The sequence below is a fragment of the Drosophila mauritiana genome, chromosome 3R (assembly GCF_004382145.1).
Source record: "Drosophila mauritiana strain mau12 chromosome 3R, ASM438214v1, whole genome shotgun sequence".
Lineage (NCBI taxonomy): Eukaryota > Metazoa > Arthropoda > Insecta > Diptera > Drosophilidae > Drosophila > Drosophila mauritiana.
The window spans coordinates 21,172,776-21,200,770 of NC_046670.1; the positions used below are offsets into that span (position 1 = coordinate 21,172,776).

Here is a 27,995-nt window from a genome sequence, read left to right on the forward strand (position 1 = left end):
AAAATGTGTTTATTTTGACAGCAAACGAAAATATTTAGCTAGAATCGAGCTATATCATTAAATACTAAATACTGACTAATCGATAACCATACAGAGTTTTGATAGATCCGCCATTAGCCGCGAATGCCATTAAAAAATTTTGACTTTATTTAATTTAATGTTGCGTATTTTTAAACAAAGGTTAAAATGTCGGGGACGCAAATGTCCGCCTTCCTGAGGCAGTATCTAGCCGATGAGGACAAAAAAATTCGTGCGCAATTCAAAGAAAGCGATCCTAACAACAAATTGATTCTATGGATGCACGAAAAAACGGTAAGACGCATTTCTTTTTAAAATTCCTGGCAATGAGTGTAGTATCCTATATTTGAAGAGAATAACCGAGGAGGACTTGGCGCGCCCATACACCGAGGACGAGGTAAAGGAGCTGTGTCTACGCACCAAAGTGAAGGTTGACATGACCGCTTGGAATTGTCTGTGGGAAGCCAAAAAAAGGTTCGAAGCAAAAGGACGTTTTGTAAACAAGTCTGAGAGATTCATCAACCGAATGTATATGAAAGCGGTGCGCAAAAAGATGGTCCAACCGTATCCGGAGGAGTTTGTCGCCCAGCGAAGAGAAGTAGTTGCCGCCGAGACTAAGAAGCACAACATCAGCCGATTGGATAGATGGCAAAGGAAAAAGACTCAAAACTTATCAGCACAAGAATCCTCTCCAGCTCGTGGCGCTCTTGCATCTTTTATTGATGCGGTGCAGACCCACGAGGACCAAGTAAACGCCAATCTTAGTTCAGTGTCTCAAATGAACTTTCAAGTGGACGCGATGGCTCGGCCAGCCGTGTCGTCATCTGATCTTAGCGGCATCGGAGACGATGAAGACGAACAACAGCAGTCAGAATTCCAGGATGAGCACATCAACTGTCCAGAGACAGCGATTAACGAGAACTCGGTGAGATGTGATCCAATTAACTCAGGAAGGATGCGGACTGGATGTATAAATTCACAAGGAAATAACAATACGGAGTCTGATCCGGACTACTATATATTTGGCACCCAATTGAGCGCATTAGTACGACCCACGTCGACGCAAGAGCCTGACGACCAGGTAAACTGTCCAGAGACAGAGATGAATGAGAGCTGGGTACGGTGTGATCAAATTAATTCGGAAAGCATGTCGATTGGACCGTCAATTGATTCGGAAGGAACTATATCTTTTCAAAATTCAGAGTCTGAGCCGATCGACGTCGACTCAATAGCCTGATGTCCATATATCAATTAAAAGTTTCCATATTAAACTATATAAAGTTCTTCATTTATTGGTGTTAATTAATTAAAAACATGTAATCCCTAAAAATGTTATAAAATGTATAATAAAAATCTTAATTAAAATACGATGCTCGATAAGCTATGTACACTAATCTAGGATGATCCGCAACCGGAGCTGTACAAGAAGGGTAAACATTTAAAATGCTCGATTTTACATAATTACGCTATGTACAATTTATATATTGCTAAACCATGGTCCCATGGGGCGTGGCAGGGGGCGGTGGGTGCTACGGGAAGTGGTCAAACAAGAACTGTTCCATGAACAGCGACTCCGAATGCTAGTTGGACGAATTGTCGCCAGGCTCGCTGACCGCAATTGTCATCTTCACTTCATCGCCACTGTCCAGTTCCGGGTCCTCGTCATCCTCCTCATCCTCGCAATCATCCATGTCGTCCTCGTCGAGCTCCTCGTCTTCGTCGTCCTCTTCGGTCAATTCCTCATCCTCCTCATCGTCCTCATCATCGCCGAAACTATCACCCCCGCCGCTGGCCTCCACAGTCGGCAGCTGAACGATCGTAGCTCCGCCCGGCGTCACAGTTGAGCCTGCAACCGTGGCCGCCACACTGGAGGCTCCACTGCCCGCCGCCGCTGAACCGCCGCCCGGAATCTCTATCGTCACAATGCCGTTCATCGTGCTAATGCTTTTGGGTGCATTGCCACTCTTGGCCTCCTGCTTGATGCTCAGCTCAATTAGCTCCACGCCAGAGCGGGTCTTAAAGTGCGTCTTGATGTGCTTCGACAGGTGATCGCTGCGCATGAACTTTTTGTTGCACTCCTGGCACTGGAACCGCTTCTCACCCGTGTGGGTTCGGCGGTGGCGCTGCAGTTCATCGGAGCGGGTGAAGCGCTTGCCGCAAAACGCCCAGGAGCAGACAAAGGGTCGCTCGCCAGTGTGCCAACGCAGGTGAGCCCTTAGATGGGATGTTTTCCCGTACACCTTATGGCAGCCGGTTATGTGGCAGATATGCTGGCGCTTCTTGTCCGAGTGCTTTTCGCCATCGGTACAATTCGGACAGGTGCAGGCTACTCGCTTTAAGCGTGGTTTGGTTTCTCCAGTCGCTGTTCCACCGCCGCCGCCAGTTGCACCACCTCCGACGCTGGCCACACTAATGTTCATATTGAGATGGCTCTGTGACGGCGTTGTTATAGTCGTCGTGCTGGTGTTCGTGCTCCTTATGCTTGCAGTTGCTCCCCTAGCCTGCGTCGTGACCGACACCACTTGGCCACCAGTCGGCGCAATTGTAATCTGGGTGCTCGACGTGCTCACAGCGTTGACTTTACTTCTTGCAGGTAACGATACGGGTATTGGTTGGGGTGTGGCTGGGGTATTCGGTGGATTCGTCGCTTGCTGTGGCAGGGCTGTGATCTGAATGGAGGATGGTATGCTCAGGCTGGACAGGGAGTTGCTTTCCGTATGCAAGAACTTGATCTGCTGCTGTTGCGGTGAGGCTGTGTTTGGAGTAGAGGCAGGTGCCGGAGGATTACCGGTTGCGGAAATGGGTCCAAAGGTATCCGGCGGCTCTTGTTTGATGCTGGTGATCATTTGCGTTGGACTCTGCGGCTCCTGCTTGGGCATCACCTGCACTTGGCCCTGAGTTTGCACTTGAGGATGCGACATGGGTAGTTGGGTTAGTACTTGCTGGAAGTTGGCTGGCAGATTAGGAGGCAGCTGGTTGGCGTGAATGATTTGCACTTGACCCAGGCCTGGGATGTTCTGGATGGGCAGAGCCTGAAGATTGGGCATCTGCATTGGTGTGGGAACAGCAGCTGCAGCAGGAGTGGGTGCGGTAGGCGCATTTGGGCGTAGTTGAGCGGGAATCACGGTCAGCTGTTGGCCCTGGGCATTGGTAATGGTGATGGGCTGATTGGGCGGCAGTTGTCCCCCCGCCGAGGCTTCGCTGATTGCCTGAAGGAGCTGCTGGTGCTGCGCCTGGACCTGTTGTTGTTGCTGCTGTGCCTGCGCCTGTTGCTGTTGCGCTTGCTGCTGCTGTTGCGCCTGCTGCTGTTGTTGTTGCACTTGTTGTTGCTGCTGCTGGTGGGGATTCTGGATATGTATAATGTTGGCATTCGGAGGCAGCTGAGGATACGGCATTGCCAGTTGCACCTGCTGAATCTGACCGTTGGGCGTAACAATCTGAGCTATCTGTGAGAACTGCGGGATGATTTGCATCTGCGAGGCGGAGGGCATCTGCAGGGATTGCGCCTGCATCAGGTTTTGCAGTCCTCCGCTCGATGTTGCCGCTGCCTGGACGGGCACATGAACAGTTTGGTAGATGGTCTGTCCGTTGGCAGTCTGAACGGGAATCTGCACAGCAACCGTTTGTTGCTGCTGCGGCATGGCTGGCGCTGGAAACTGCACCAGTTGCGGCCGCATCTGCAATTGGCCGTTCTCCAACTTTATAGATTGCCCGCCGCCTAGTAAGTTGGAGATATTGGAGATGTTTCCCAGCAATCCATTGGCCGCCGCCACCGAGGTTGGTATCTGCAGGTTTGTGCCCGGTATGGTGATGCTGCCTGGCAGCTGACCCGCTGTCCCACTATTGGCAACTCCCGCTCCATTGGCTCCAGATGCATTTGTTCCTTGTGCCTGCTGTTGCACTGCACCCTGGTGCACTTGTTGTGCCTGCTGTTGTTGCTGAATGAGATTGGTGACGGGTATTTGAATGTTGGTGCCGGGTATGGTGATCAGCTGGGTTTGCTCCTGGCCCAAGCCGTTAAGCTGTTGCAGCTGGATGCAGTTAGAGGCTGCCGGATTGGCTGCCATCTGGGGAGCCCGCAGAATTTGACCGTTGGGCGTGATGAAGGCCTGTTGTCCGTTGAAGTTGACCGCCTGAGCGGTGGCCAATTGTGCATTGAGGTTTGGTATGAAGATGGCCTCCTGGCCATCAATGTTCACCGTTTGCATGGGCATGGGCTGTACGATCTGGAACATGTTTTGGGGCATGCCAGCGCTCTGCCCGTTCCCGGCAATCGCTCCGCCCGCAAACTGAGGAGGCATTTGGTGAATGTTGATTATCTGCTGCATGGTTGGTGTCCCGGTAGCACCCTGGACCTGCGTTTGTGAAGCTGCTGCACTAGCTCCATTTGGTGGAATAGTCGCCTTGCTGGAACCGCCTGCCGCAGAAGGCGTGGCGGAGGGCGCACTAGTAGCCGCACTGGCGGCACTCTTGTACTGCAGCATGGCAGGGCTTTAGATGAGATTTGGTCAGTCACAAGTGCTTGGAGCGAAACATGTCCAGTTTTTTTATTCGCTCAGACGCGCTACTCTGCCAGGGGATTGGTGGCATTTAAACCTAGGTGGTACACATGGGGTCATGAACACTGGGATGCGGGGTGACAACGCTAACATTCAAACACATAAATAACACGAATTCCCAAGATAATTGCGCTGCTAGACGGTTTTAGCGAGTTTTTAGTTTCAATTTTGTTTTGACACAAACGCAGAAGAAGAAGTGAGAGTGATTGGCCAGGGTTGCATTGCGTTGCATCTCGATGGCCGCCAATCGACCAACCAGCCAACCGATAGTGCGATACCAATAACAAACCGCTAAGAAAAGAAGAAGAAGCATATCACTGATAAACAAAAAGTTAAACAAATTTTTAACCGACAAGTTGCCTATCCGACAAAATCCATATTTAATTAGATTGCATCTTGAATTAGGCATGGAGCCGGTTCCAGAGGAAGCCCGAGGAGTGGATGATGACGAAGGAGAGCTCGATTGTCTAACACATATGATTGGGGCGTTGCTTTTGCAAAAAGACCAGGAAAATCCTGAAAATGCTGACCCAAAGGAACCAATTTGGAGTGGAGAGCTCGAATGGGAGGACGCACAGATATTGGATCAACCAAAGACTCTGCACACGCTCCAATGCAAAATCTGCTCCATGATTAAAGAAGGTCAGCCGGAGATCAACACGGAGAACTGGCCAAACAAGCTGAAAACACAGCTGATACCCAAAAAAGTGCTGGGTAAAATTGGCGAACAATTCCTTAAGGATGCCAGGATGGTTGTTTTCCGATCCAGCCAAGGAGAGGTACTCAATTCATTGATTACAGCGATGAGCTCCGGTTTCGCTGGTTGCATCCACTTCTCCAATCCCAACTGCAACATCAAGGCTCTAATTCTTATCTACTCGCGCGATCATCAATCTTTGGTTGGTTTCATAGCCAACAATGAGGATTCGGTTAGCGAACGACTCCAGGAGATTCTTCAGGGTGCAAAACGAAAGCCTGGCGTCAAAACACCCAAAGAGCCACAGCCAGCAGAACCGCCTCCTGAGGAGGAAGATGCCATTATAAATGAACTTCTATGGACTGGAACGCTGAATTGGTCGACACAAGCAAATTCAGAGGAGCCAAGCATTAGTCACAAGCTTGAGTGTTCAGTGTACATCGCTATAAAAAACGGAGATCCCGGGATCAGTGCGGAGGATTGGCCAACTGATATGAATATGATTTTGATGCCCTCAATTTACCTTGGTCAGTTCGCTGGAGAGTTTATAAAGGACTCGAAACTTATAATTCTCCGATCGACACCTGGAGAAGAACACGACTCGCTAGCATCGTCGATGACCGCCGGCAGTTGTGGCTGTGCTCGATTTTCCTCCGAGGTCGTCTGCAAGGTTATCATGCTGCTGTATTCGCCCACGAGGAACGCTTTTCTGGGCTTTATTCCGAAAGATCAGCCTATGTTCGTCAAGCGAATGCGGGAAGTTTTAGACGAATATCGCCAAAAGGCGAGAAACGAATAGTAAACAAGTATCTCAAGAACACGATCTCAAAGTATATTTAAAATATTTATTTGAACTCTAGGTATATCAAATTTATAGCCATTGAAGAAAGTATGTATTGTTTTAAAATTAGATAAGTTTATTTATTTCTGTTTAATTATTATAAATATAGACCAACGAATATTAAATCAACATACGCTCGCATGTCCCCAGTGGGGAAACATTTAAATACCAAGGCTAATATATGTAAACTGATAAATAATCAGAAAACTGCCAACTCCTGAATGCATTTACGCAAGTATTACGATTGTTTACCATACGTTGCCATATTAAGACTTAACCGATCTTATAAATAAACATTTTTGATGTCCATCTATTATGTTTTTGTACAAAACTAGATCAAGGACAACTGTGTTATCGCATGTCAGATGCTGCAGCATTAAATAACATTTAAAAAACCCCATTGTATAAAATAAGTAATCTAATGAATGCTTCTAGTCTCAAATAAAAATAATCTTCCGAATGCAAAATCCATTATTATTCTTAACAGTTGTGAATTGGCCGAAAGAGTATTTCCACATGTTGGGTTCATCATCTCCGGCTTAAGGATTACATTTTCAAAGTTCAATTAGTCTTTTCGATTGCGAAAGACTTGTAAAAAATGTTAACGAATTTGTTTCAGTTTTAATATTTGAGACCAACTCATTCGATACGGCCTTGAATACCAGACATATATATATTGGAGATCGTTTACACATTTTTAGTAAGGTTTTAGATTTCTTCAACGGATATCAACATGGCCTCAGTAAAATTGGTGAATTGGTACTAATAATATCTGCATTCCGAAATTTAATATTTTCTAAATTTTTGGAAAGTTCTTCATTGCTATTTTGGTTGTCGCTCTATCCCTCAACACCTCAGCTTCCGACTTGGATGGGAACCCTAGTTCGACCGCCAAACCCCGATTTGAGACGAAAAACCGAAAACTAAGTGCTGGTGCTCTGCAGTCACTCGCTGGTTAATTACTATAGAAAACTATAGATAAAATTGTCATTATAAAAATGGACCAAAAATAAATTATTTTCAATGGATTTCTCTAAAGTTTCTTTCGTTTGGGATACAGTTCGAAATCTTTACGAAGATATTTTATTTGGGGTTTTATTAGATAGACACTACAAGCTAGGAAACCCGGGCGGAACCAGCTTTATTTAGCATTAGCCCTAAGCTCTAAATGGACGAGGTGGCATAGTCGGCCGGGAACTTGAACAGGTGCTTTCCAGTGGCCTGAACGGAGGGCAGGAGTCCGGCGTTCGGGATGATGTTCCACGAGAGGTATAGCGATACGTTGCGGTTGTCCTTCAGGCCATTGCCGTCGTCCCAGAAGTAGTACTTGGTGTTCATGTTCTTGAAGTCCAGCACGGCATTCTCGCCGCGCAGGATGATCTTGTCCCACAGTACCACCTGGTTGAGCTGATTGGCCGGTGTCTGGTACTCGGCGGTGAGATACAGGAACAGCTGCTTCACGTTCCAGTTAAAGATGCCGGTGAGATTCGTCTTAAGATCGAAGGTCACGAAGCCCAAATCGTGTCTCTCCCGGGACGCTCCGTAATCCGGGACATTCTTCACCAGCACTCTGACCGTGTTGATGTTTGCCTCGGTCCGGTAGTCCAGAAAGACGGTGGACAGGAAGCAGCTGAAGGTGAGGCAGGCCAGCACGCTCAGCGTGTATGCCACCGTGGCGTTTCCTCGGGTTAAAACCGTGTGCATTTTAATATCGTTTTATTCCTGCGAGTCCGGCAAATGACACGTCGTGTTGTTAGTTTGGAAAAAAATTAGAGCTGGCACGATAATCGGATGTACGCGATACTATCGATGACTTTCCCGGTTCGGCCCGAAAGAACAACGGGAATAACCAGATTTCCTTTTGATGGTTAAAAATCACAATATTTAGCGGTAAATCATTAATATACTCATAATCGGAAATATCAGGTATTTAATTATTTTAAACAAATACTCTTAATCTTAATGATAATTTTAGCATTGTTCAAATTTTCCTACATGGGCACACTTGTAACAGTGAAAATTTGTTTTAAATTAAAAAGTGAAACATGACAAGGTCGTTTATATAACCGCAAAATCAAAATCATAAAATTTTGAATTTGCAAGATTTTAAGAGAAGATTAAAATATCTCTATATTATGAGCGCTCTCATATATAAAAAGAGAGAAGTTAGTAAACAAATACAAAACTAATGGGACCACAGCAAGACTATTCAAAAATACCACCCCGCCGGAAACAAAAGTGAAGGGAGAAATATCGATGTGAGTTCATATCGTGAGTCGCAGTACGGTCCTACCTTTTCTTTCAATATCCGGGAATAATATGGCGATCCGAAACTCTGACGATAGACAGAGAATTTAACACTGCTGAAAAATTGATTAATTTGCTAGAAATTTTAAACGGTAATACGCGCAAATATCACCAAATTGTTGGGGATCGGGTGGGGCGTGGATTGTGCTAGTTTTTTGTACAGCAAACGTCACTTAATTGGTGAAAATCGACATCGGAATAGTGGCAAAAAAATTTTCCCTCAGTCGCTCAGCTATTTTCTGCCTTCGTCTGCGCGTGTGAGCGGGATGGTGACAGCGGTCCGACTGGCCGCGTCAGGGCATCGCGTGTGCGGGAGAGAGACGAGGCTATCGACCAAGCGAGAAACGCATACGCCAAAGTCGAAAAGTGATTTTTTCTTCGTTCGTTCGGGCGAAGTCGAAACTGCTGCGAAATGTTTTATAAATAAAGTATTGCAATTCCAAGTTCTCAAAAGTTAGTAAACTTGTAAAGTGCAACAATCGATTGGTCGTTTCGGCGGCGTCTCCCCTCTGCGATTATATAAATAGTGAAGCACGTTGCCCCGAGTCCTAATTGCGCATCGATTGGTCTTGTATCCGTGAATAAACGAAATTGGCGATACGAAACGTGGGGAAAATGAGTGATTTAGTGCAATTTTTTTGTTTCGTCTTGCACCTGAACCATTTTCGGTGTAAAAATGTGAATCAGTGGACAGGGGAATTGGAATGGGAGAATTAAATGCGAACGAACGATGTACGAACGAGTGTGCAAAGGCAAAGTGAAAGAATGCGCAGAGTTGCCACCTCGCTGGCTCATGTGCTTACGTGTGTGTGTGTGTGCGCGTGCGAATGTGTGTGTTAGTTTCTTTGCCCATCGCATATATATAAACCGATTCCTCACAATATCCAAAAATCAATATAACCCAAGAACCTATTTTTGTTGATGTGTTTCTGTGCCGCCGCCGTTCCTCTACACACATTTGAAAAACACATCAACAAAGTTGTTAAATTCACTTGTAGTGAAATTTATTTGGGACGTGACATCTGTTTACCCAAACAAAAAATTTTAATTTCTTTACCTTTACCTCTTTTGATACCCTAAAGGACGCGCGAATCGAAAGTAAATCAAAAAGAATAACCCCAACAACACAGAACCTCCAGCGAGAGAGTAAAATGAATAATGATGCGAAAAACCATGAAAGCGATGACTTGAATGTGCGCTCCACAGCGTATTTTAACCAACAAACCACAACCAATCAACCGAAAGCACCAGCAACGAGCAAGAATAACGCAGGCTCTGGCTCTGGATCCAATAATAACAATAACAACACCAATCAAAACCCCAACAGACAGTTGAATCATAATTTACCCCGAATCGCTGCCGCCAGACAATCGATAGCCGCCGCTCTATTGAAAAACAGCGGGCGGAAGATCCTGACGGCCAAGAATGAGCCACTGACGACGACGGAGTCATCAGGCGTTTTAACCAACACACCTTTACCCAGCAATAGTCGATTGAAAGTTAACAACAACAACAACAACACCAATAACACTGCCAAGATGTCTGGAACCAGTAGCAGTCAGTCCTCGGCCACGCCCACACCGCCCACGGCCAGCAGCAGCACAACCACCACAACAACAACGAACATCAGCAGCGGAGGCGGTGGGAGTGGCAGCAGTGGCGGTGGCAGCACCACGGTCATTGCCAATCCCGCATCGGTAACCAACACCGGAGCTGGAAGTGCCGCCAAGTTCCGTGCCGCCGTGGCCTCGGCGCCCAGCCCAGCACTGCCTGCAACCAACGCCCCTGCAAATGCAACTGCTGCTGCGGCAACAGCAGCAATCGCAACTGCTCCTGCCCCCAGTAGTAGCTCCTCCAGCTCCTCGTCCTCGAAGAAGACCCGAGCAGCAGTGGCCGCCCTGAAGCGACAGGTGGCCTTGCAACAGCAGCAGCCCGTTACCGGTAATGCACCCAACTTGACCAGCAAGGATTCGGCGCATTTGAAATTCGCCGCAACCACTCTGCTGATGGGCGCCGCCGCAGCTGCCGCCGATAGCAACGCTGGCGCTGCTACCGGTGGATCAGGCGCAGGAGGATCAGGATCATCATCATCAGTAGGAGCGGTAGGCGGGGCCAGAATGGCCCTGAATCCCGCCGTTGATATGGCCAATGCCGCTGTCGTGCTTAAGCAAAAGCTAAAGGATGCGGCTGCCGCTGCCTCGGCCTCCGCCTCCAATCGCTCCGCCACCTCGTCCATGTCGTCAACCGCCTCCTCCCTATCTTCGTCGGCGGGCATCGTGAATGCCATTTCCTCGGCGCTGCAGAACATCATCACGCCGGATACGGACACCGACACCGAGTTCTATCCCCAGCCCGTCACCACAGACCTGTCCGAATCGGAGGAGGAGTCCGTTTCAGAGGTGAGTGAGCCCACCTCTGCATATAAGCCATTACGTAGACTTGTCTCTAAAACATCTTAAAGAGTATTGAATTCGCTTTAAAGTTGTCCTGCATGTCCATCGATCTTTTCGAAAGCTGACATTTTGGTACTATTTTGAAATCTCAAGCTTGTTACTCGACGCCTCTAGAAGTAGAAATAGCTTTTGTTTGGCCTTAGTCATAAACACATACTACACTCATCTTTATAAGCCCATCTACTATTACTAGGAACCATCTAATGTTGCTTAGAGTTACAAGCAACACAATGAACTGTGGATAAAACTAGTTTTGTCACAAAAACCAAAATAGTCTAAATAAGATGGTAATGCTAAGCAGCATTTTAATTGCAGGCTTGGCATCTTATTTTTGGATGTTTACATAAAGTGTTAACATATACCTACATATAGTTTAAAAAATAAAGTAATATATGTAATTACCCTCAGCCAATTTTGATTGATAGTGCAAACAATTTGGCTAAGACAGATGCTCAAAGGCGTAGTGTTATCGGCCAAGTGATAACCAAACACTCCTTATCAGAATAACCGAGTGATTTATTATTGTAGTTGAACGAACAAGTATTTATATTTCAAACTAAATCCACGCATGCCGCTCCACAGAAATACCTCGAATCGAATTGATCGCACATATTTGTGCTACACGCAATTGTTGTTGCAGCGTCGCTCTCTTTCTCTCATACACACCGGAAGGCTGTTTGTGTGTGCTAGCCCTATTCGCTTGATAGTGTGTGTGAATGATTTATCAGCTGTTCGACTGCTCGCTGGCTTGCCATAGTATGCGTAAATGCCTATGTATTTCTTTGTCTAGCAAACAAGCACGTTTGCGAAATGCTAATGCAAGCTGAAAGAAGAAAAAACGTAAAAGCTTTTATGCTGCAGCTACTCAATTAAAATCAAAGGTCATTGCATTGATGGGATCTTGCAATTGACCCCCCGCCTCTCCCACGCAAATTAGTAGTTTAATTTCCTCGCTGCTTACACATGTACATAATTTTTTTTCGACTGCTTTCGCGAATTCTCTTTTGGGCAGCGTGACAAAGATGTCAATTGCCGGTCTGGCAACGCCAGTGCCGCTTCTGCTTCTTCCTAGCTGCTCTTGTTTTTGTTGCTGCAGCAGTGAAACGTATGTCAAACACTTAAAAAACAATAATAAATAAGAGCCATAATAATAATAACGCATTTAGAGTGTAATGAACCTTAGGTATCTTACTTTTTTGGTCAAGAGAGAGACAATCTGCTGATTATTTTCTGCGGTAGCGTGCAAACATTTTATGGTTGCTTTTCTTTTTCACAAATTTACAAACACACACACAAACACGGGCCAACACGCATACCAATGCGCAGCAACGAGAACAAACGAACGGCTGCTGTTGAACTCGTTCATGATGAATTTTTGTTGTAGGTTCTCTTTGCTTTTCTTTTCTTTCCGCTGCCGTTTCTCTCTGCTCCTCAGCTTGGTTATGTTCTTTTTGTTCCTCTGTTCATTCATCAAAGGTTAAGCAGGCAGCACTTGGCCTCGTGTTGAAAATGTATTTCGGCAATATTTTTCAGCAATGTCTTTCCCTATTTTAAATTTTGGTCAATAATTTAAGGCGTGGGCGTAAACACACACACACTCGCACATTTAAGTAGAGTGTTAGTGTATGTGTGTGTGCCGTATTTAAATCGATGTGCGAACTGCACTCTCTGACTCATGCGGCTCTTAAAATTCCCCACTACTACTTGCTAATGCGGTAAAAATCGGGGTCAGAAAAGGTTTTTTCCTTGTTGATCTGGGAAATAATATGGAAAGTCAACATACATGAGTAACAGAAACTGTGCATTAAAATGATTGTCCTGTTTTCTGCTAATTTTCACTCTACGTCTTCTCCTCGTTCTACTCTGTTATCGATAATTACATTTTTGGCCAACCTGCCCTGCCATCGCTTTTTCGTCGCATTGGCAACTCTGTTCAAACGTCATTTGTTTTGCTGTAGGATTGTTTTAAAACGTTTCTCGCTCGCCATGCAGTCCTTGTCATATTTGAAGTTTGTGAATTGTTGAATTAGACCTAAAACAAAAAAAATAGACCTCTTTAAATTTCCGTTGTAAACGAATTCCAACGCATCTGAGAAGAACAAATGGACAAGGCAGCAATGGTTGACCGCTCAACTTCTAGCACGTTTTTTGAAAACTTTACCAAAGCAATGATACGAAGATTCCGATACAGCGTGGACTATCTGCTGCATTTAATCGTCCATGTAAATTCGCTGTAACCTCTACAATATAGTTCAACTAGCCCTAAAAGAGTCTTCTTCTCTCTATGTGCCTGCGTTAATTTTTATTATTTATGTACACGTTTCTTTCGTTTCTCTTTATTTGTAGATCCTATTGGCATTCTTGTGTTTAAGGCCAGATCTCCTGGTAAGTTTCAGTTTCGCGTTATAAACCAGTTTCCCGATCCGCATCCCAAAAGTTAAAAGAAAACCCAACATAATCCATTAACTGAAGGCAAAAGGCAAACGAAAGTTCCTAAACCTTCATACCACCAGTTGTACTAAAACATTAATTTACGCAGAATACTTGATCGATCTATAACCCAATTACTCCGCTTCCTCCTCGCACACATGATTAAACACACCTAAACCACACCACTTTGTTGCTGGCCTTAGACAACAAGAATGGGCTCTACTGATCAACTATTAAATAGCTTCTTTAATTTGTAACTTCCAGCTTTTACTCTTATACTCGTATATTAGTTCGTTAGTAGAATATAGTTTGACTTGACAGCAGCCAGAGTCTAATGAATCAAAATGTATTCTCCCTTACAGGACGATATTCCAGAATCGGATCCAGATAGCTGTCCGCACGAGGGTGAGGTGCGCGAGGATGAGGACGAAACGGAGGAGGAGTCGGAAGACTCTGATGAGTCCGAAGGCGAAGAAGAAGAGGAGGACGAAGAGGAGATAGGTAAGTTTAATAAGCTTCTATACTTGCTTCACGTTATAGTAATTTCTTGACTATCCTATCCCTCCAGATGTGCTACAGGACAACGACGCGGACGACGAGGAGATCGACGATGAGGACGAGGAAGAGGACGCGCCCGAAGTGAGTTCCTTCCTCCTGGATGCCAACAACAAGCGTTCCAGCAATATCTCTGCTCTGCTCGAGGCCGCGGCCAACGAGAAGGCTCCTGTCCTGCGCCACGCCACTCACGCCATCGACGAGACCAAGCAGGCGCTGACAAAGATGCGCTGCGCCAACAGTCCCCGCGATAAGAAGTGAGTGTTGACGTTCTGTACCAGGGAATGCATTGTATATTTACTCGCAATCTATTTACCTATTGCTGTAGCAGTGGATTCTCCAGATCACTCGTGGCTGCCTGCACGGATAATGATGTCAATACGGTGAAGCGGCTGCTTTGCAAGGGCAACGTGAACCTGAACGATGCCGCCGCCTCCACGGATGATGGCGAGTCCCTGCTCTCCATGGCCTGCTCTGCGGGCTACTACGAATTGGCTCAGGTATGAAGTGTTATAATCTCTCCAAAACGTTTTGCTATTTGACTAACTTCGGTAACTACATTTTTAACGGGCTCTTCGACGACGTGGCATCGCCACTAACGTTTGCCCACTCTGCTGGTTGATCGATAAATAGCCCCGAATTAGTTCGCAGCTAACAAAACAATGCCGACAGAGTCGAAAAAGACGAAACAAGAAATAGACATTACGTGGTGCAATTCAAGGACACATCTAATCTAATCTTCTACTGTTATAGGTTCTGCTGGCTATGTCTGCCGCCCAGGTGGAGGACAAAGGGCAAAAGGACTCAACGCCTTTAATGGAAGCTGCATCCGCCGGTCATTTGGACATCGTCAAACTGCTGCTCAACCACAACGCCGATGTGAACGCCCACTGCGCCACGGGCAACACCCCGCTCATGTTTGCTTGCGCCGGTGGTCAGGTGGATGTGGTGAAGGTGCTGCTCAAGCACGGTGCCAACGTCGAGGAGCAGAACGAGAACGGACACACTCCCTTGATGGAAGCAGCTTCCGCCGGCCACGTGGAGGTAGCCAAGGTAAGTGATACCAGTGTATGCCTTGCAATCAATATAGAGAATCACTAGTCTTTTTACTGTGTACACTGCAAGTGATTATAATCCGAGATTTGAGAGTGTTGGCACACCTGCGACCTGAATCGCGTTACTGATTGGCGTAGGCAAGATGCCAAGCTCTGTGATTCAGTTTGATCTTATCTGATGCATTCGGCAATAATGTATTGGTTTTAAACTTTGTAATCGCTTAGCTAATTGCATATTGGTTATCCTTGTACCCATTTAGGTGCTGCTTGAACATGGAGCCGGCATCAACACCCACTCAAATGAATTCAAGGAGAGCGCCCTCACACTAGCCTGCTACAAGGGTCACCTGGACATGGTGCGATTCCTGCTTCAGGCAGGTGCAGATCAGGAGCACAAAACCGACGAAATGCACACTGCCCTAATGGAGGCTTCGATGGACGGCCATGTGGAGGTTGCTCGCCTGCTGCTGGACTCCGGTGCCCAAGTGAACATGCCTACGGACTCTTTCGAGTCCCCGCTAACGTTGGCGGCTTGCGGTGGTCACGTGGAATTGGCAACACTCTTGATCGAGAGGGGAGCCAACATCGAAGAGGTGAACGACGAGGGTTACACCCCGCTCATGGAGGCCGCTCGCGAGGGACACGAGGAGATGGTAGCCCTCTTGCTCAGCAAGGGTGCAAACATCAATGCCACGACCGAGGAGACCCAGGAGACAGCTTTGACGCTGGCCTGTTGCGGTGGCTTCATGGAGGTGGCTGCATTCCTGATCAAGGAGGGAGCTAATCTTGAGCTGGGTGCTTCCACACCGCTCATGGAAGCTTCGCAGGAGGGACACACCGATTTGGTAAGCTTCCTGCTGAAGAAGAAGGCCAATGTTCATGCAGAGACCCAGACGGGCGATACTGCCTTGACGCATGCCTGTGAGAACGGACACACAGATGCGGCCGGTGTGCTGCTATCGTACGGAGCTGAACTGGAGCACGAGTCCGAGGGTGGTCGAACGCCACTAATGAAAGCTTGTCGTGCCGGACACCTGTGCACAGTCAAGTTCCTCATTCAAAAGGGCGCTAATGTCAACAAACAGACCACCAGTAATGACCACACTGCCTTGTCGTTAGCCTGTGCCGGGGGTCATCAGTCTGTGGTGGAACTGCTATTAAAAAACAACGCCGACCCGTTCCACAAGCTGAAGGACAACAGCACCATGTTAATCGAAGCCTCCAAGGGTGGACACACTCGTGTGGTCGAGCTACTCTTCCGCTATCCGAACATTTCGCCTACGGAAAACGCAGCGGCTGCGAATGTTACCCAGGCAGCACCAACCAGCAACCAACCTGGTCCAAATCAGATGCGTCAAAAGATCATGAAGCAGCAGCTTCAGCATCAGTTGCAGCAGCTGAACGCTCCCCCTGGCTTGCATGAGTTGTCTGAGGCGGCACGTGCATCCAATCAACAACATTTCCACCAGCAACAGTTTAGCAGTGCCGGCAATGGATCCTCCAACATCGTGGCAATGGGAACTGGCGAATTTTTGGATGCCGGTGATCTGCAACTTACGGCTACTGGGGGAATGAGTGCGGGAGCCGGAACCAGTACCACGGGCAGTGAGACTGGAATGGAGGAGTATGGCGAAGTCGGAGGAATTGACTTGACTACTCTTGGCGCTCAGCAGCAGGAGGGTCTTATTGCAAAGTCGAGATTGTTCCATTTGCAGCCCGGCTTTGATCAGCAGCAACAGCAGCAGCAGCAACAACAACAGCAGCCACCTGCAGCCGGCCAGCACCAGTTAGTTCCATGTAAGCACTTCGACCTGGACATGGAGCACATCAATTCTCTGCAGCCGCCGCAAAAGGCACCGCCCGCTCCACCTGTACTCTTCCACACCGTTTGCCAGCAGCCTGTAATGCAACAGCAGCAGCAACTTCAGCCAGGTCAGCTCAAGTTAAAGGCCATGCTTCCCAACCGACATCGCGCGTTGAAAACCGCCGAAGTAGTGGAGTTTATTGACTGCCCGGTGGATCAACAACAGCATGGCGAGCAGGTGCGCACACAGCCTTTGGGTGAGGATGGAAAGACCCCTCAGTTTGCATGCGCTGGAGAGGATCCACGGTTGCAGCGCAGACGCGGCTTTATGCCGGAGCTAAAGAAGGGTGAACTTCCGCCGGAGAGTAGCAGCAGTGACCCTAAAGAGCTAGCCCTTAAAGGTGAGCTAAAACACAGCTTAAGGTTCTTATTCATTGTATTATTCTTTACAATTAGGAGCCGACAACAATCAGCCCGTACCGACAGCACTGGACAATAGCGCCTGCGCTCAGACCCCAGCGGTAAGTCCTACATGTTGTCCTACTTATACAATAATTTCTATAACAACTGGATTGTCAATTACAGCGAAACTCTGGCGGAGCAATAACCCATTCCTCGGAAGTTCTGCAGAGCACAGCTATCAGCGACCGGCCAAAGGTAAAGGCCACCAACAAGAACAACCGGAAGCAAGCGGCCGCAGCAGCAGCAGCTGCAGCAGCAGCGGCGGCGGCAGCAGCAGCTGCTGCCCAACACGCCCAGCAAGTGTTGCCGAACCCAATGGTCTCCATCTATAATAACCTGGTACGTTTTGCTAACGCCCACCCTTCTTATTCATCCAACTAACACAACGCTTTAATACGCAGCATTTGCAGCACTTGCAGCATCCGCACCTCCAGTTTCAGCAGCAACTTCAACTGCATCACCAGCGAGTAGCTGGACTGGACAATGCAGCGGCTGCAGCCGCAGCAGCGGCTTCATCCGCCAACATGGCCTACTCTATTTCTCCGGCATCTCCACTTCCCTCGCCCACTGGCAGCGGCAACTATGTCGATCAGCAGCTGCAACAGCAGACCATGGATGTAGCTCTACAGCGCAAGACGGCCATGGACGATTTCCGTGGCATGTTGGAGACGGCGGTAAATGGTCCAAGGGGCAGAAAAGACCTGGCTCTTAACACACCCCAGCTGAACTTCTTCAAGGACGGCTGGCATATGGTGGGAGTGCACAATTTCTTTGGTGATCAGCCAAAGTCGCCCACTGAGACTCCGCCGGAAATGGAGGAGACTACCATGTCCTCACCGACCGAAGGAGATCAGCTCGGATCCGAGCCTCCTGCCGAGATGAAGAACTTGGCCACGCTCTGCTCGGCCGCAGCAGCAGCTGCTGCTGTGGCAGCGGTTAATAAGGATCAGGTTGAGATTAGTTCGGATCTTGAGAGCGAATGCGAGGATGACGGTGGTGCTGGGGCAGATGGCGAGGAAAACACACTGCCGCCGGAGCCAATTGAATTAGCGGCCGCTCTAAGGGAGGATGGCATAATTGTGGAGGAAGAGGAGGATGACGAGGAGGAGGATGATGACGATGAAGAGCAGGATACCAACAGCGGTGACAAGCTGAACTATGATGACGAAGACGCGGAGGTGGACAACGATGGTGAGGTAGACTACATCGACGAAGACGAAGGTGGTGGAGAAGGCGAGGAAGAAGAAGATGATGCAGATGATGACGAGTTCTTCTTGGACGAGCCTGACAGCGACCAAGGAACTGGCAACAATAATAACAACTCCAAAAGCGGTGCCAGTTCGTTGCCATTGAAACAGCGCAAAATGGCCACTCGGTTGGAAAACCTAATCCTGACCTCGCAGACACTGTGCGACTTCCCGCCTGAACTTAGCAACTCGGATCTGGTTCATGTCCTGCCCCAAATAAGCAATCTCAAAGCAGCGGCCAACAGCAACGCGGCTCTGAACAGCGTACTCCAGCAGAAGTTGGCAGCAGCCTCCGCGGCAGCTGCGCACGCCAAAGCGTCTGTAGTCCACCAGAAGCAGCAGCATGGAGAGGGAGATCAGCAATGCGGTAAGATCAGAAACGGATATTTGTGATATATATATTCTAATTTGGTTACGACGACGATCTCTGTTTGCAGAAGATGACGGCAGTGCTAGCACAAGTGATCTATATTCGGGCTTGGAGCACTTTGCCAATGATGGCGAAATGGAGGATATATTCCAGGCAAGTTAATTTTAACTAATAGGGATATGACTGTTAATTGATTTGTTGTTTTAAGCATTAGTTGCATATAATAACCACATACTGTTACTATTTGTTATAGGAATTGGCAAGTAGCCTAAACTATCCCGAGCTTGCCGAGTTTAGCCTCAATCAGATGTGCAAGGGTCGATTTGCTGGAAATTGGGCGCAATCTTCCGGCAAGTGGACTGGTCAGGAGCAGTTGGTGGGCGTGGTAAGGTCGCCGGGTCTCATTAACCCAGGCGACGTTCCGCAGGATGCCCAGCGACAGGCAAATCTTGTCCTCCTCGACTATCCCATGCAGCAAAACATCCAACTAGAGCAGCGGATACTCGATGCTGAGGAACTGCACCTGCAGGTTGGTTTCATTTTTCCCATCTGCGGGATTCGGATTTTTAAAAATACAATTTACTTTTCTCTGTATCAACACCAGCAAACACCGCTCTCCTTACTGCCCTTTACGGATGAACAGCAGCAGCAGCTTCATCACCAAGCTTTGCCCAATGCATCCGATTTTCAGCAACACCAACAGCTTGCCCTGGAAAACGATCCAGAACTAAAGCAGCAGCTTCAACAGTACTCCAACGCGCGCATCATTAAAGCTGTGGCTGCCCAGCATCAGCAGCAGCCTCCAACCAACTTCGTTTACAACGTGGAGAGCGGCGACAAGAATGCTCCGCCAGTGCAATTGCTCTTCCAGTTGCCACCACACATGGCCCAGCATCAGGCGCAGCAACAGCAGGGCGTTGGAGAGCCTCTTACCGAACAGCAACAGCAGCAGTTACACGCTGAGCAGGCGCATCTCTTTCAGCATCGAACGGGCGGTCAGCGTCCGCCCACCCAGAGTGAGTTAGAGCAGGTGGCTCAAGAGCTATTGCTTCAGCGAAGCGGCCAGGTGCCGGCAGGAGCTCCTGTTGTGGGTGTTCAAGCAATTCCACTCAAGCAAAAACACTTTAACCTGCATCCGCCGCCGTGCCCACCAACCTGTGTCCAGCATCAGGTATGTTAATACAACTCGATAGAATCGATTGAAGTCTTAAACGATATACATTTTATTCTAGGTGGCCACGCAGACGCATCCCGCTTCTGTTGTAGTGCCGCAGCCTGCTGTGGGATATACACAATTCGCTCTTCAGGCCTCCCAGCAACAGCAAATGCAACAAAACGAGCTCTCCATTTGGCCGATGGCCACGCCTACTCCCGCGCCCAGCAGCGGTGTGAGCTCAAACAAGTCGATGCCCGGCGGCATTGCCAAAAAGGCCATTGACAAGCAGTCGCGCAAGGAACGTCGTTGCGTGGTGCGCCAGACCCCAGCCGGCATTCAAGGTGGGTCATCCGTACATAATGACTATCTTATTCATTTGTAGTCTTTACAAATAACCACATAACATATTTTATTTCATCAAATTTAAATAACTTAAATTAATTTCCCTCACAGAGAACACCAAACTGCATCTACAGCCTCAGGTCGCAACAGCCCAGCAACAAGTTCTAGTGCAGAACCAGTTAGCAGTTGCGACCACCGTGAGTTTGGACAAGACTATCGAGATAGATTCAGAGACGGAATCCAACCACGACACGGCTTTAACCTTGGCTTGTGCCGGCGGTCATGAAGAGCTGGTGGAACTGTTGATCAATCGGGGAGCAAACATCGAGCACCGTGATAAGAAGGGATTCACACCGCTTATCCTAGCCGCTACCGCTGGCCACGACAAAGTCGTGGACATTCTGCTCAAGCACAGCGCTGAGTTGGAGGCTCAATCAGAGCGTACGAAGGATACACCGTTGTCCCTGGCATGTTCTGGCGGCCGATACGAGGTGGTGGAACTTCTGCTTAGCGTTGGTGCCAACAAGGAGCACCGCAATGTATCTGATTACACTCCACTGAGCTTGGCAGCCAGTGGGGGCTATGTGAACATCATTAAACTGTTGCTTAGCCATGGAGCAGAGATCAACTCGCGAACGGGCAGCAAGCTGGGCATTTCACCGCTTATGCTAGCCGCCATGAATGGTCATACGCCGGCGGTTAAGTTGCTTTTGGATCAGGGATCCGACATAAATGCCCAGATCGAGACGAATCGCAATACGGCCTTGACTTTGGCTTGCTTCCAGGGCAGACACGAGGTCGTAAGTCTGCTGCTCGACCGACGGGCCAATGTGGAGCATCGAGCTAAGACGGGTCTGACACCACTCATGGAAGCCGCATCAGGCGGTTACATAGAGGTCGGTCGCGTTCTGTTGGACAAGGGTGCGGACGTGAATGCTGCTCCGGTACCGACGTCCAGAGATACGGCTCTAACAATTGCCGCCGATAAGGGCCATCAAAAGTTCGTGGAGCTCCTGCTATCTCGTAATGCCAGCGTAGAGGTAAAAAATAAAAAGGGTAACTCCCCACTCTGGCTGGCTGCCCATGGTGGTCACCTGAGTGTGGTTGAGCTTTTGTACGACCATAATGCTGACATTGACTCACAGGATAATCGGCGTGTTTCCTGTCTGATGGCTGCTTTCCGCAAGGGGCACACCAAGATTGTGAAGTGGATGGTACAGTATGTGTCGCAGTTTCCCTCTGACCAGGAGATGATTCGCTTCATTGGTACCATAAGTGACAAAGAGCTGATAGACAAGTGTTTTGACTGCATGAAGATCCTGCGTAGCGCCAAAGAGGCCCAGGCCGTCAAGGCCAATAAAAATGCTTCGATCCTTTTGGAGGAGCTGGATTTGGAGCGTACTCGCGAGGAGAGCCGCAAAGCTGCCGCCGCCCGTCGTCGTGAGCGCAAGAAGAAGAAGAAGATGGAGAAGAAAGAAGAGAAACGCCGTCAACAACAGGGCAATGGGGCTGGCGGAGATGATATGCAAGGCGATGACGATGACGTCAGTGACAAGGATGATGATTCCGACAAGGACGATGAAGACGAGGAGGCAGCGCCGGCCGCCGCCCGCGAGGAGGGAGACTCTGGCATCGATCAGGGCTCGTGCTCCAGCGGAGACACCAAAGGTGCGCGCTTCGGTGGCAGTCAGTCCGCTCAGGCTGCGGAAATGGCAGCCAATTCCGTGTCCACCAACAACCAGGGAAAGAAGAACAAGAAGCAGGCGAAAAACAAGGTGTTGATATCGGTAGAACCAACTCAACCAGTAATCACATCGAACACCGTCCTCAAGGGCATCTGTGCGAAGAAGCAGGCCGCAGTGGAAGTTGTAAAGCAACCTCCTGCCGCACAACAGGCTGCCCCTCTCAAGCGGCAGCTCGAGTTGAAGAAGGAGGAACCTGCTCTCAAGAAGAAGGAAGAGAAGAACAGCTCGTCCAGCAGCAGCAACAAGCGTGAGAAAGAGAATCTTGCGCCCAAGGAGGTTGCACTGCCTGCCAAGCAGCAACCCAGTAGCTCCAGCAAACTGCAGAGCAGCGAGTCAGCGAGCAACATAAACAGCAGCACCGCTACCAACACCAGTAGCGCCAATACTACTCGGAAGGAAGTTGCAAAGCCAGTGTCACAAGCTGCGAGTGCCACCAGTTTGAATCCTGCAAAGCGCACCGAAGTCGATGGCTGGAAGGAAGTAGTCCGCAAGAGCAGCGCCCAGCAGACCACAGCGGTGGGAGCGAGTGGAGCCCCACTGCCTGTGACAGCCACCAGTTCGGCCACCAGCGTGCAGCACCATCCGCACCACCACCTAGGCAACAGCTCCAGCAACAGCTCGAGCTCCCTGGCCACCAGCACCACTACAGCTGCGTCTTCGGTTCCCGAGATGACCTGCAAGAAGGTGCAAGTGCCCGTAAATGCCATCTCCAGGGTTATTGGACGAGGTGGAAGCAACATCAACGCCATTCGCGCCACCACTGGTGCTCACATCGAGGTGGAGAAGCAGGGCAAGAACCAATCAGAGCGTTGCATCACGATCAAGGGCTTAACCGATGCTACAAAACAGGCACATATGCTCATTTTGGCACTGATCAAGGATCCCGATGTGGACATATTGCAAATGCTGCCCAGGATTAACAGCAGTATTAAGCAGGCGTCTAGTGGCGGAGCGAGCACACCAATGTCCGTGGGAACTTGGGACAATCGCACTGCTGCCGGTGTGAATGCGTATACCTTTTCTTCAGCTGCGTCCACCACCTCCACATCCTCCAGCTCGTCAGCTAGCTCTACTACACCAGCGGGAGCTTCGTACAGCAATGCGCACAAGCAGCAGCAACAGCAGCTGCAGTCAGTGAAGGGCCCAAGTGGACGGTCATCAACGTCGGTCAAGTCTAATGGCAGTAGCACCAAGGTGTCGGCCTCGAGTGGATCGGGTTCGCGGAACGGCAGGGCTGGCAGTAGCTATCTTGCCCAACAGCAGCCTGGTCGCAGCTCCGGAGGTGGCTCTTCAAATGGCGTGATCAAGAGCAAGTCAGAAAGCTCTTCCAAATCCCTGCCAGCTGCACAAAAGAGCAGTACCACTTTGGGTAAATCATCGACTGTGTCACCGGGTGCACAGAATTTCGCAAAGGCAGCGGCTATTGGACAGTCCTCGCCCAAAAAGGCTGAGGGTGGTACTACATCTGCGGTAATCACCTCTGCCGGTGGGCGCAGCAGTGGCGTGGTGGCTCCATTTGGACGTGGCAAGCCTGTAGCTGGCCAAGTAGGACCTGCAGCAACGGCGGCTTCCAACGTTGCCCAGCTCGGAAGTGTAAGTGGCAACAGTAGCAACAGCAACATATTGGCTGGACCAATTGGCACCTTTAATGTAGCGGATGTGGCCGCCGTGAATGCAGCCGCGGCAGCAGGAGCAGCAGCTACCAACAGCAATGTGAAACCCATTGCTCCCATTGCACCGCCCAGTAAGCGAGTTGGATCTCCCATCCAAGCCCAGCAACAGCATCAAACACAGCAGCAGCAACAACAGCAACTACCCCAGGCAGCACCAGTTCCTGGCCCACAGCCACAACAGCAACAGCCGCATCAGCAGCAGCAACAACAGCAGCAGCAACAACAAACGCCTCAGCAGCAGCCACAACAGCCAAACCAGCAACCACAGACGTCCCAGCAAAATCTCGTGATCAATACAAACCTACTGAACGATCTGATGGCTGCCAGTGCAGCAAACACCACCAGCGATAGCTTCAGTGCCCAGCTAGCAGCCAAGTTGACTAGTGCATATTCCCTGTTTAGTGACTACCAGCAGTCGCAGTGGGGCAAGTTGGGTGATCCAGGCATCGGCGGTGGAGCAGGAGCTGTGGGCGATGGTCTGCCGCAAGCGGATGCTTCCAAGGCACCAGGATACAATCGCAACATCCTCAGCTCGCCCGTTGGCAGTTCTAAGGCCTCGTCGAATCACTCCACCTCGCCTCCTGTAGGTAATGTGATACAACAGCAGCAGCAGCAGCAACAACCGCAATCTAGCCAACAAGCTCTCAACATCATCACCAGTGGACCAGGAGGGCCTGCTACAGCACCAGCCAGATCACCCATGGTGTCAGCCAACGAGGGCAATCCCGCAGTGGGTCAACCCTCCATCAATGGAACCCAAGGACTGGGTGAGACGGCTCCTGCCCATTCACCAGGCGTTATCAAACCGCCCACGGCCACAGTTCCCATCCAGCGCCATGTGCCCATGCCGATCTCTGCGCCGGAGGCCGGAGCACCGCCCACATTTGGAGCGATAGGTTCCAACCCAGCTAGCGGTAACAATTCTGCGGCTGCCCAAGCCGCAGCTGCCGCCGCCGCCTCGGCGATGATCGATCGTCAGCAGCAGAATTTGCAGAATATGCAGACTTTGCAAAATTTGCAAAGGATGGTGGGAGCCTCGCAGCAGCAGCAGCAACAACAGCAGCTGAACTATCCAATGGATCCCACATCGTCGTTCATCGTGGATGCTAATAACGTGCTGCGCCTGAATCCACGCGTCATCTTTCCGCAAGGCAACACCAAGCCACCGCAGCCACCGCCGCAGGGAGGAACGCAGTCGAATGTATTTGGAGGAAATCCAGGCAGACAACCACCTGGAGCGGGTGCCAGACAGCCAGGAGGAGCAGCTGCACAGCGTTGGTATGGCGGCACTCTGGAGTATCCTTCATACACGGGCCGTGATATGCTGCACCTGGAGAATGGTGCCGGCGGAATGGCGGGCATGGGCTCACCATCTGCCATGTCGCCCAACCACGACGACATTCGCAAGATGCCGCGCCCCATAGGCACTGAGCGAGCCGCATCATGGAAGAACAACTACTTTAATGTGGGAGCCCCGTCACTTAACATGGAAGATGCTCTAGCCAGTGTGTTGCCCCCATGGGCACATGAGCTTAAGGCTCAGCCTCCGGGTTTGCAGCAGCCGCCTCCTCCGCCGCAGTCGCAGCAGCAACAGCAACAACCGCTCAACTGGCTAAAGCAGCAGCCGCAGCAGCAGCAGTACAGGGCATACAACAACGGACCCTATCCGCAGCAGCAGCAGCATGAGCCAATGAATGTAAGATAAGATCAATGAAATGTTTTTTTCAAGATTGGCGTTATTTAATTTGATATTTCAATATATTTAGATGCCAATGGACTACCACAACATGCAGGCACCTCCAAATATGAGCCAGCAGCAGCAGCACGTCAACTTGATGCCCTCATACGGCTACCAGCATTTTGTGGGCGCCCCTGGAGCCGTTGACATCTCCGCACATATGCCGGACAAGATGGAGGTGTGGGATCACCACGACAAACACGTAAGTTAGCAATTGCAATCAGAACGATGAAATTGGTTAAAAAACCATATCACTAACGCAATGCTTTCCTTTTCATACAGATGCCCTGGACCAACTATACCACCAACTGGTCCAACTGATGTGCCAGCGAAACTCAAATGGAGGATCTCTTCGATGCCTGAACTGAGCAGCTCTGGCTGAGAGAACTCCTGCAAACAAATTACCAGGACCTAGCAGAAACGTCACCATCAATAGCATCTCACTGATTTGAACTTGCAAAGCGAAATAATATTTTTTGTATTTGTACGATTACTATTCGGATTCTCGGCTTCTTCTCCCCAATCCTAAAACTTCTAACTGCCTGTCAACTTTCGTGGAAACCAACTAACAGCAACAGCTAGATGGAAAATTGCTACATGGCTTTGTTCTTTAGTTTAACAATATAAAAACGTTTGAATTCGGGTAATTATTTAACTTCGCAGGCAAAACGTGAAATTTAACCGCAAACATAAACATAAAAACGCTAAAGAAATGCAAAATGATAAAAAAAGCAAAATGCTAGAAGAAAACATGTTCGAAACTGGTGCCCAGGCAACTGGGTCCAATATATATTATTTATTTTTAAATGTATTGATATTTTTTGAAGAAGCATGAAGTTAGTGGTAGCTTTTTGTGTGTTGAGCTATAGGGAAAACGAAACGAAAAGTAAATCTTCACACACACACATATACAAGCACTAACCCCTCCCCCGCACACAACACACACACAAACCCACACACCCACATATACACAAATACATTTACGTTAGGATAAAAGTCAGTCTTATGAATGAAACATTAAATTGAAATGTTTAGCGCCAGCTAAAGTTAAAGTACACACAAACTTTTATTACAACACTTATACATAAATACATCTATATTATATATTAAATAACATTAATAAAGGCAACAAATGAATGTCGAAACTGTAAATTCAAGGCGCGCACTACTCTCTATATTCCCCAGTTTTTCCACGACAAAAACCAAACCCCAAACTAAACTAAACAACAAGAAGCTAACGAAACCGGAAACTAGAACAAAGCTATGAAAACGCATATGCATACGCTATGAATCGCAAAAAAAGTACGAAACGAAAAACCACAGCCGACAGATAATTACTTAATTCAACTTATAACGTATACATACCGCAAACTACTCCCAAACTCAAAGATACTACCAAACCAACCGATCCGAACGAAACATCCGAGGTGGAGCTGCTACAGAGCTTGGTGTTCTTTGGTCAGAAGTGAATGATGAAACCCTTGGTGTGGTCGATACCCCGAAAAATGTAGTTAGTAGAAATTGAAATTGCTTAAATAACTAAGTAAAACGTCAATAACATAATGGTCGAGTAACGTTTTAATATTCCATTTACGAGAATTAAACGATATACGATACTATGATGATGATGATTAAGATGACGAGACGACGAAGCGGCGCTTGCTTGCCATCTTTGATGCTTTTCCGACACTGCTCATAGACGTACATAAAAAATATACAGAGGTGGTCAAAAGTATTTACACAACGAGCTTTTTTTTCAATTGTCAACTAATTGAAAAAAAAGCTCGTTGTGTAAATACTTTTGACCACCTCTGTATATGAGATACACGAACTTTTATTTCGATCACCCAATGAACGCGAGCGGAACGTGAAACTAACGAAGAAGATATGTAAAAACACTTGATAAACCTTAACAAAAACCCTTCTTGCCTGATCCTCCAGTAGGCACGAGTGAAATCCGGAGCCCGGGACACAAGTCAAAGGTGTGGGTGGGGGTCGTAATGCAATTGCTTTGTAAAATTCTAGAGGAGAACGATAACGTTGCTTGAGATGATGATATATAATGCTTAGAGAACCCACGCATAATCTAATAACACACAGAAACACAACAAATCCGATGATTATTGCAAGATATACTTTATCGATGATAATGATGAATATGAAAATACGAAATAAATGATAATATAAGTGAAGCATGAAACTACTTTTTTTCTATTTTTCAATGTTTTAGCTGCAAGCAAATAATGTAATGAGAATGTGGAGATGTTTGTTTAAGTTATTTGATACAACAAATTACGAGAAATATATATACCACATACACAAACACCTAAACCCAAACACATGCCCGATATGCCCGACAGGACCTTTATTCGATTTTGTTGATTAACAAAAAGATACAACCGAATATCTGAGGACATACAGCCGTTATGAGATGATGATTGATTATGAGATCCTTGATTGAACCGCAAACAAAACGATGGGAATAAAAATGAAAAATACAAAAGCATACTGAATAAATATAGAATTTTTTTCAAGCGAAAGAA

General features: G+C 48.3%; 6 protein-coding genes and 1 long non-coding RNA gene across 12 annotated transcripts; 4 read left to right on the forward strand and 3 right to left on the reverse strand.

Moving 5' to 3' along the window:
• Positions 1-90: 90 nt before the first annotated feature.
• Positions 91-1,385, forward strand: LOC117142949 (telomere-binding protein cav). Its single transcript, XM_033307273.1, has 2 exons — positions 91-312; positions 371-1,385. The coding sequence occupies exons 1-2, from the start codon at positions 187-189 to the stop codon at positions 1,253-1,255; spliced, it is 1,011 nt and encodes a 336-aa protein (XP_033163164.1). The 5' UTR covers positions 91-186; the 3' UTR covers positions 1,256-1,385.
• Positions 1,285-4,786, reverse strand: LOC117142945 (transcription factor Sp1). Its single transcript, XM_033307261.1, has one exon. The coding sequence runs from the start codon at positions 4,500-4,502 to the stop codon at positions 1,599-1,601; it is 2,904 nt and encodes a 967-aa protein (XP_033163152.1). The 5' UTR covers positions 4,503-4,786; the 3' UTR covers positions 1,285-1,598.
• Positions 4,787-4,867: 81 nt separating this feature from the next.
• Positions 4,868-6,576, forward strand: LOC117142683 (protein PTOV1 homolog). The gene has a single exon (XM_033306827.1). The coding sequence runs from the start codon at positions 4,985-4,987 to the stop codon at positions 6,071-6,073; it is 1,089 nt and encodes a 362-aa protein (XP_033162718.1). The 5' UTR covers positions 4,868-4,984; the 3' UTR covers positions 6,074-6,576.
• A 215-nt stretch (positions 6,577-6,791) lies between these two features.
• LOC117142686 (accessory gland-specific peptide 95EF) lies at positions 6,792-7,143 on the forward strand. Its single transcript, XM_033306830.1, has 2 exons — positions 6,792-6,866; positions 6,928-7,143. The coding sequence occupies exons 1-2, from the start codon at positions 6,849-6,851 to the stop codon at positions 7,072-7,074; spliced, it is 165 nt and encodes a 54-aa protein (XP_033162721.1). The 5' UTR covers positions 6,792-6,848; the 3' UTR covers positions 7,075-7,143.
• LOC117142684 (signal peptidase complex subunit 3) lies at positions 7,144-7,891 on the reverse strand. Its single transcript, XM_033306828.1, has one exon. It carries the CDS (start codon positions 7,817-7,819, stop codon positions 7,280-7,282), a length of 540 nt encoding a protein of 179 aa, XP_033162719.1. The 5' UTR covers positions 7,820-7,891; the 3' UTR covers positions 7,144-7,279.
• Positions 7,892-8,414: 523 nt separating this feature from the next.
• Positions 8,415-27,927, forward strand: LOC117142681 (ankyrin repeat and KH domain-containing protein mask). Of its 6 annotated transcripts, XM_033306825.1 has the most exons (18): positions 8,415-8,514; positions 9,505-10,821; positions 13,222-13,260; positions 13,668-13,806; positions 13,874-14,117; positions 14,189-14,360; positions 14,614-14,913; positions 15,176-17,120; positions 17,176-17,240; positions 17,305-17,520; positions 17,583-18,795; positions 18,866-18,951; positions 19,052-19,327; positions 19,403-19,969; positions 20,031-20,295; positions 20,408-25,410; positions 25,481-25,654; positions 25,735-25,824. In XM_033306825.1, exons 2-18 carry the CDS (start codon positions 9,574-9,576, stop codon positions 25,771-25,773), a joined length of 11,991 nt encoding a protein of 3,996 aa, XP_033162716.1. In that variant the 5' UTR covers positions 8,415-8,514; positions 9,505-9,573; the 3' UTR covers positions 25,774-25,824. The 6 variants fall into 6 exon arrangements, with proteins under 6 accessions (XP_033162716.1, XP_033162711.1, XP_033162713.1 ...); XM_033306820.1 differs by having other exon boundaries at positions 19,052-19,969; positions 25,735-27,927; XM_033306822.1 differs by having other exon boundaries at positions 17,592-18,795; positions 19,052-19,969.
• On the reverse strand, positions 11,371-12,604 carry LOC117142687. Its single transcript, XR_004459570.1, has 3 exons — positions 12,068-12,604; positions 11,837-11,992; positions 11,371-11,698 (listed from the first exon to the last, which is right to left on the reverse strand). It is a non-coding gene; the product is annotated as an uncharacterized LOC117142687 (long non-coding RNA).
• Positions 27,928-27,995: the final 68 nt, after the last annotated feature.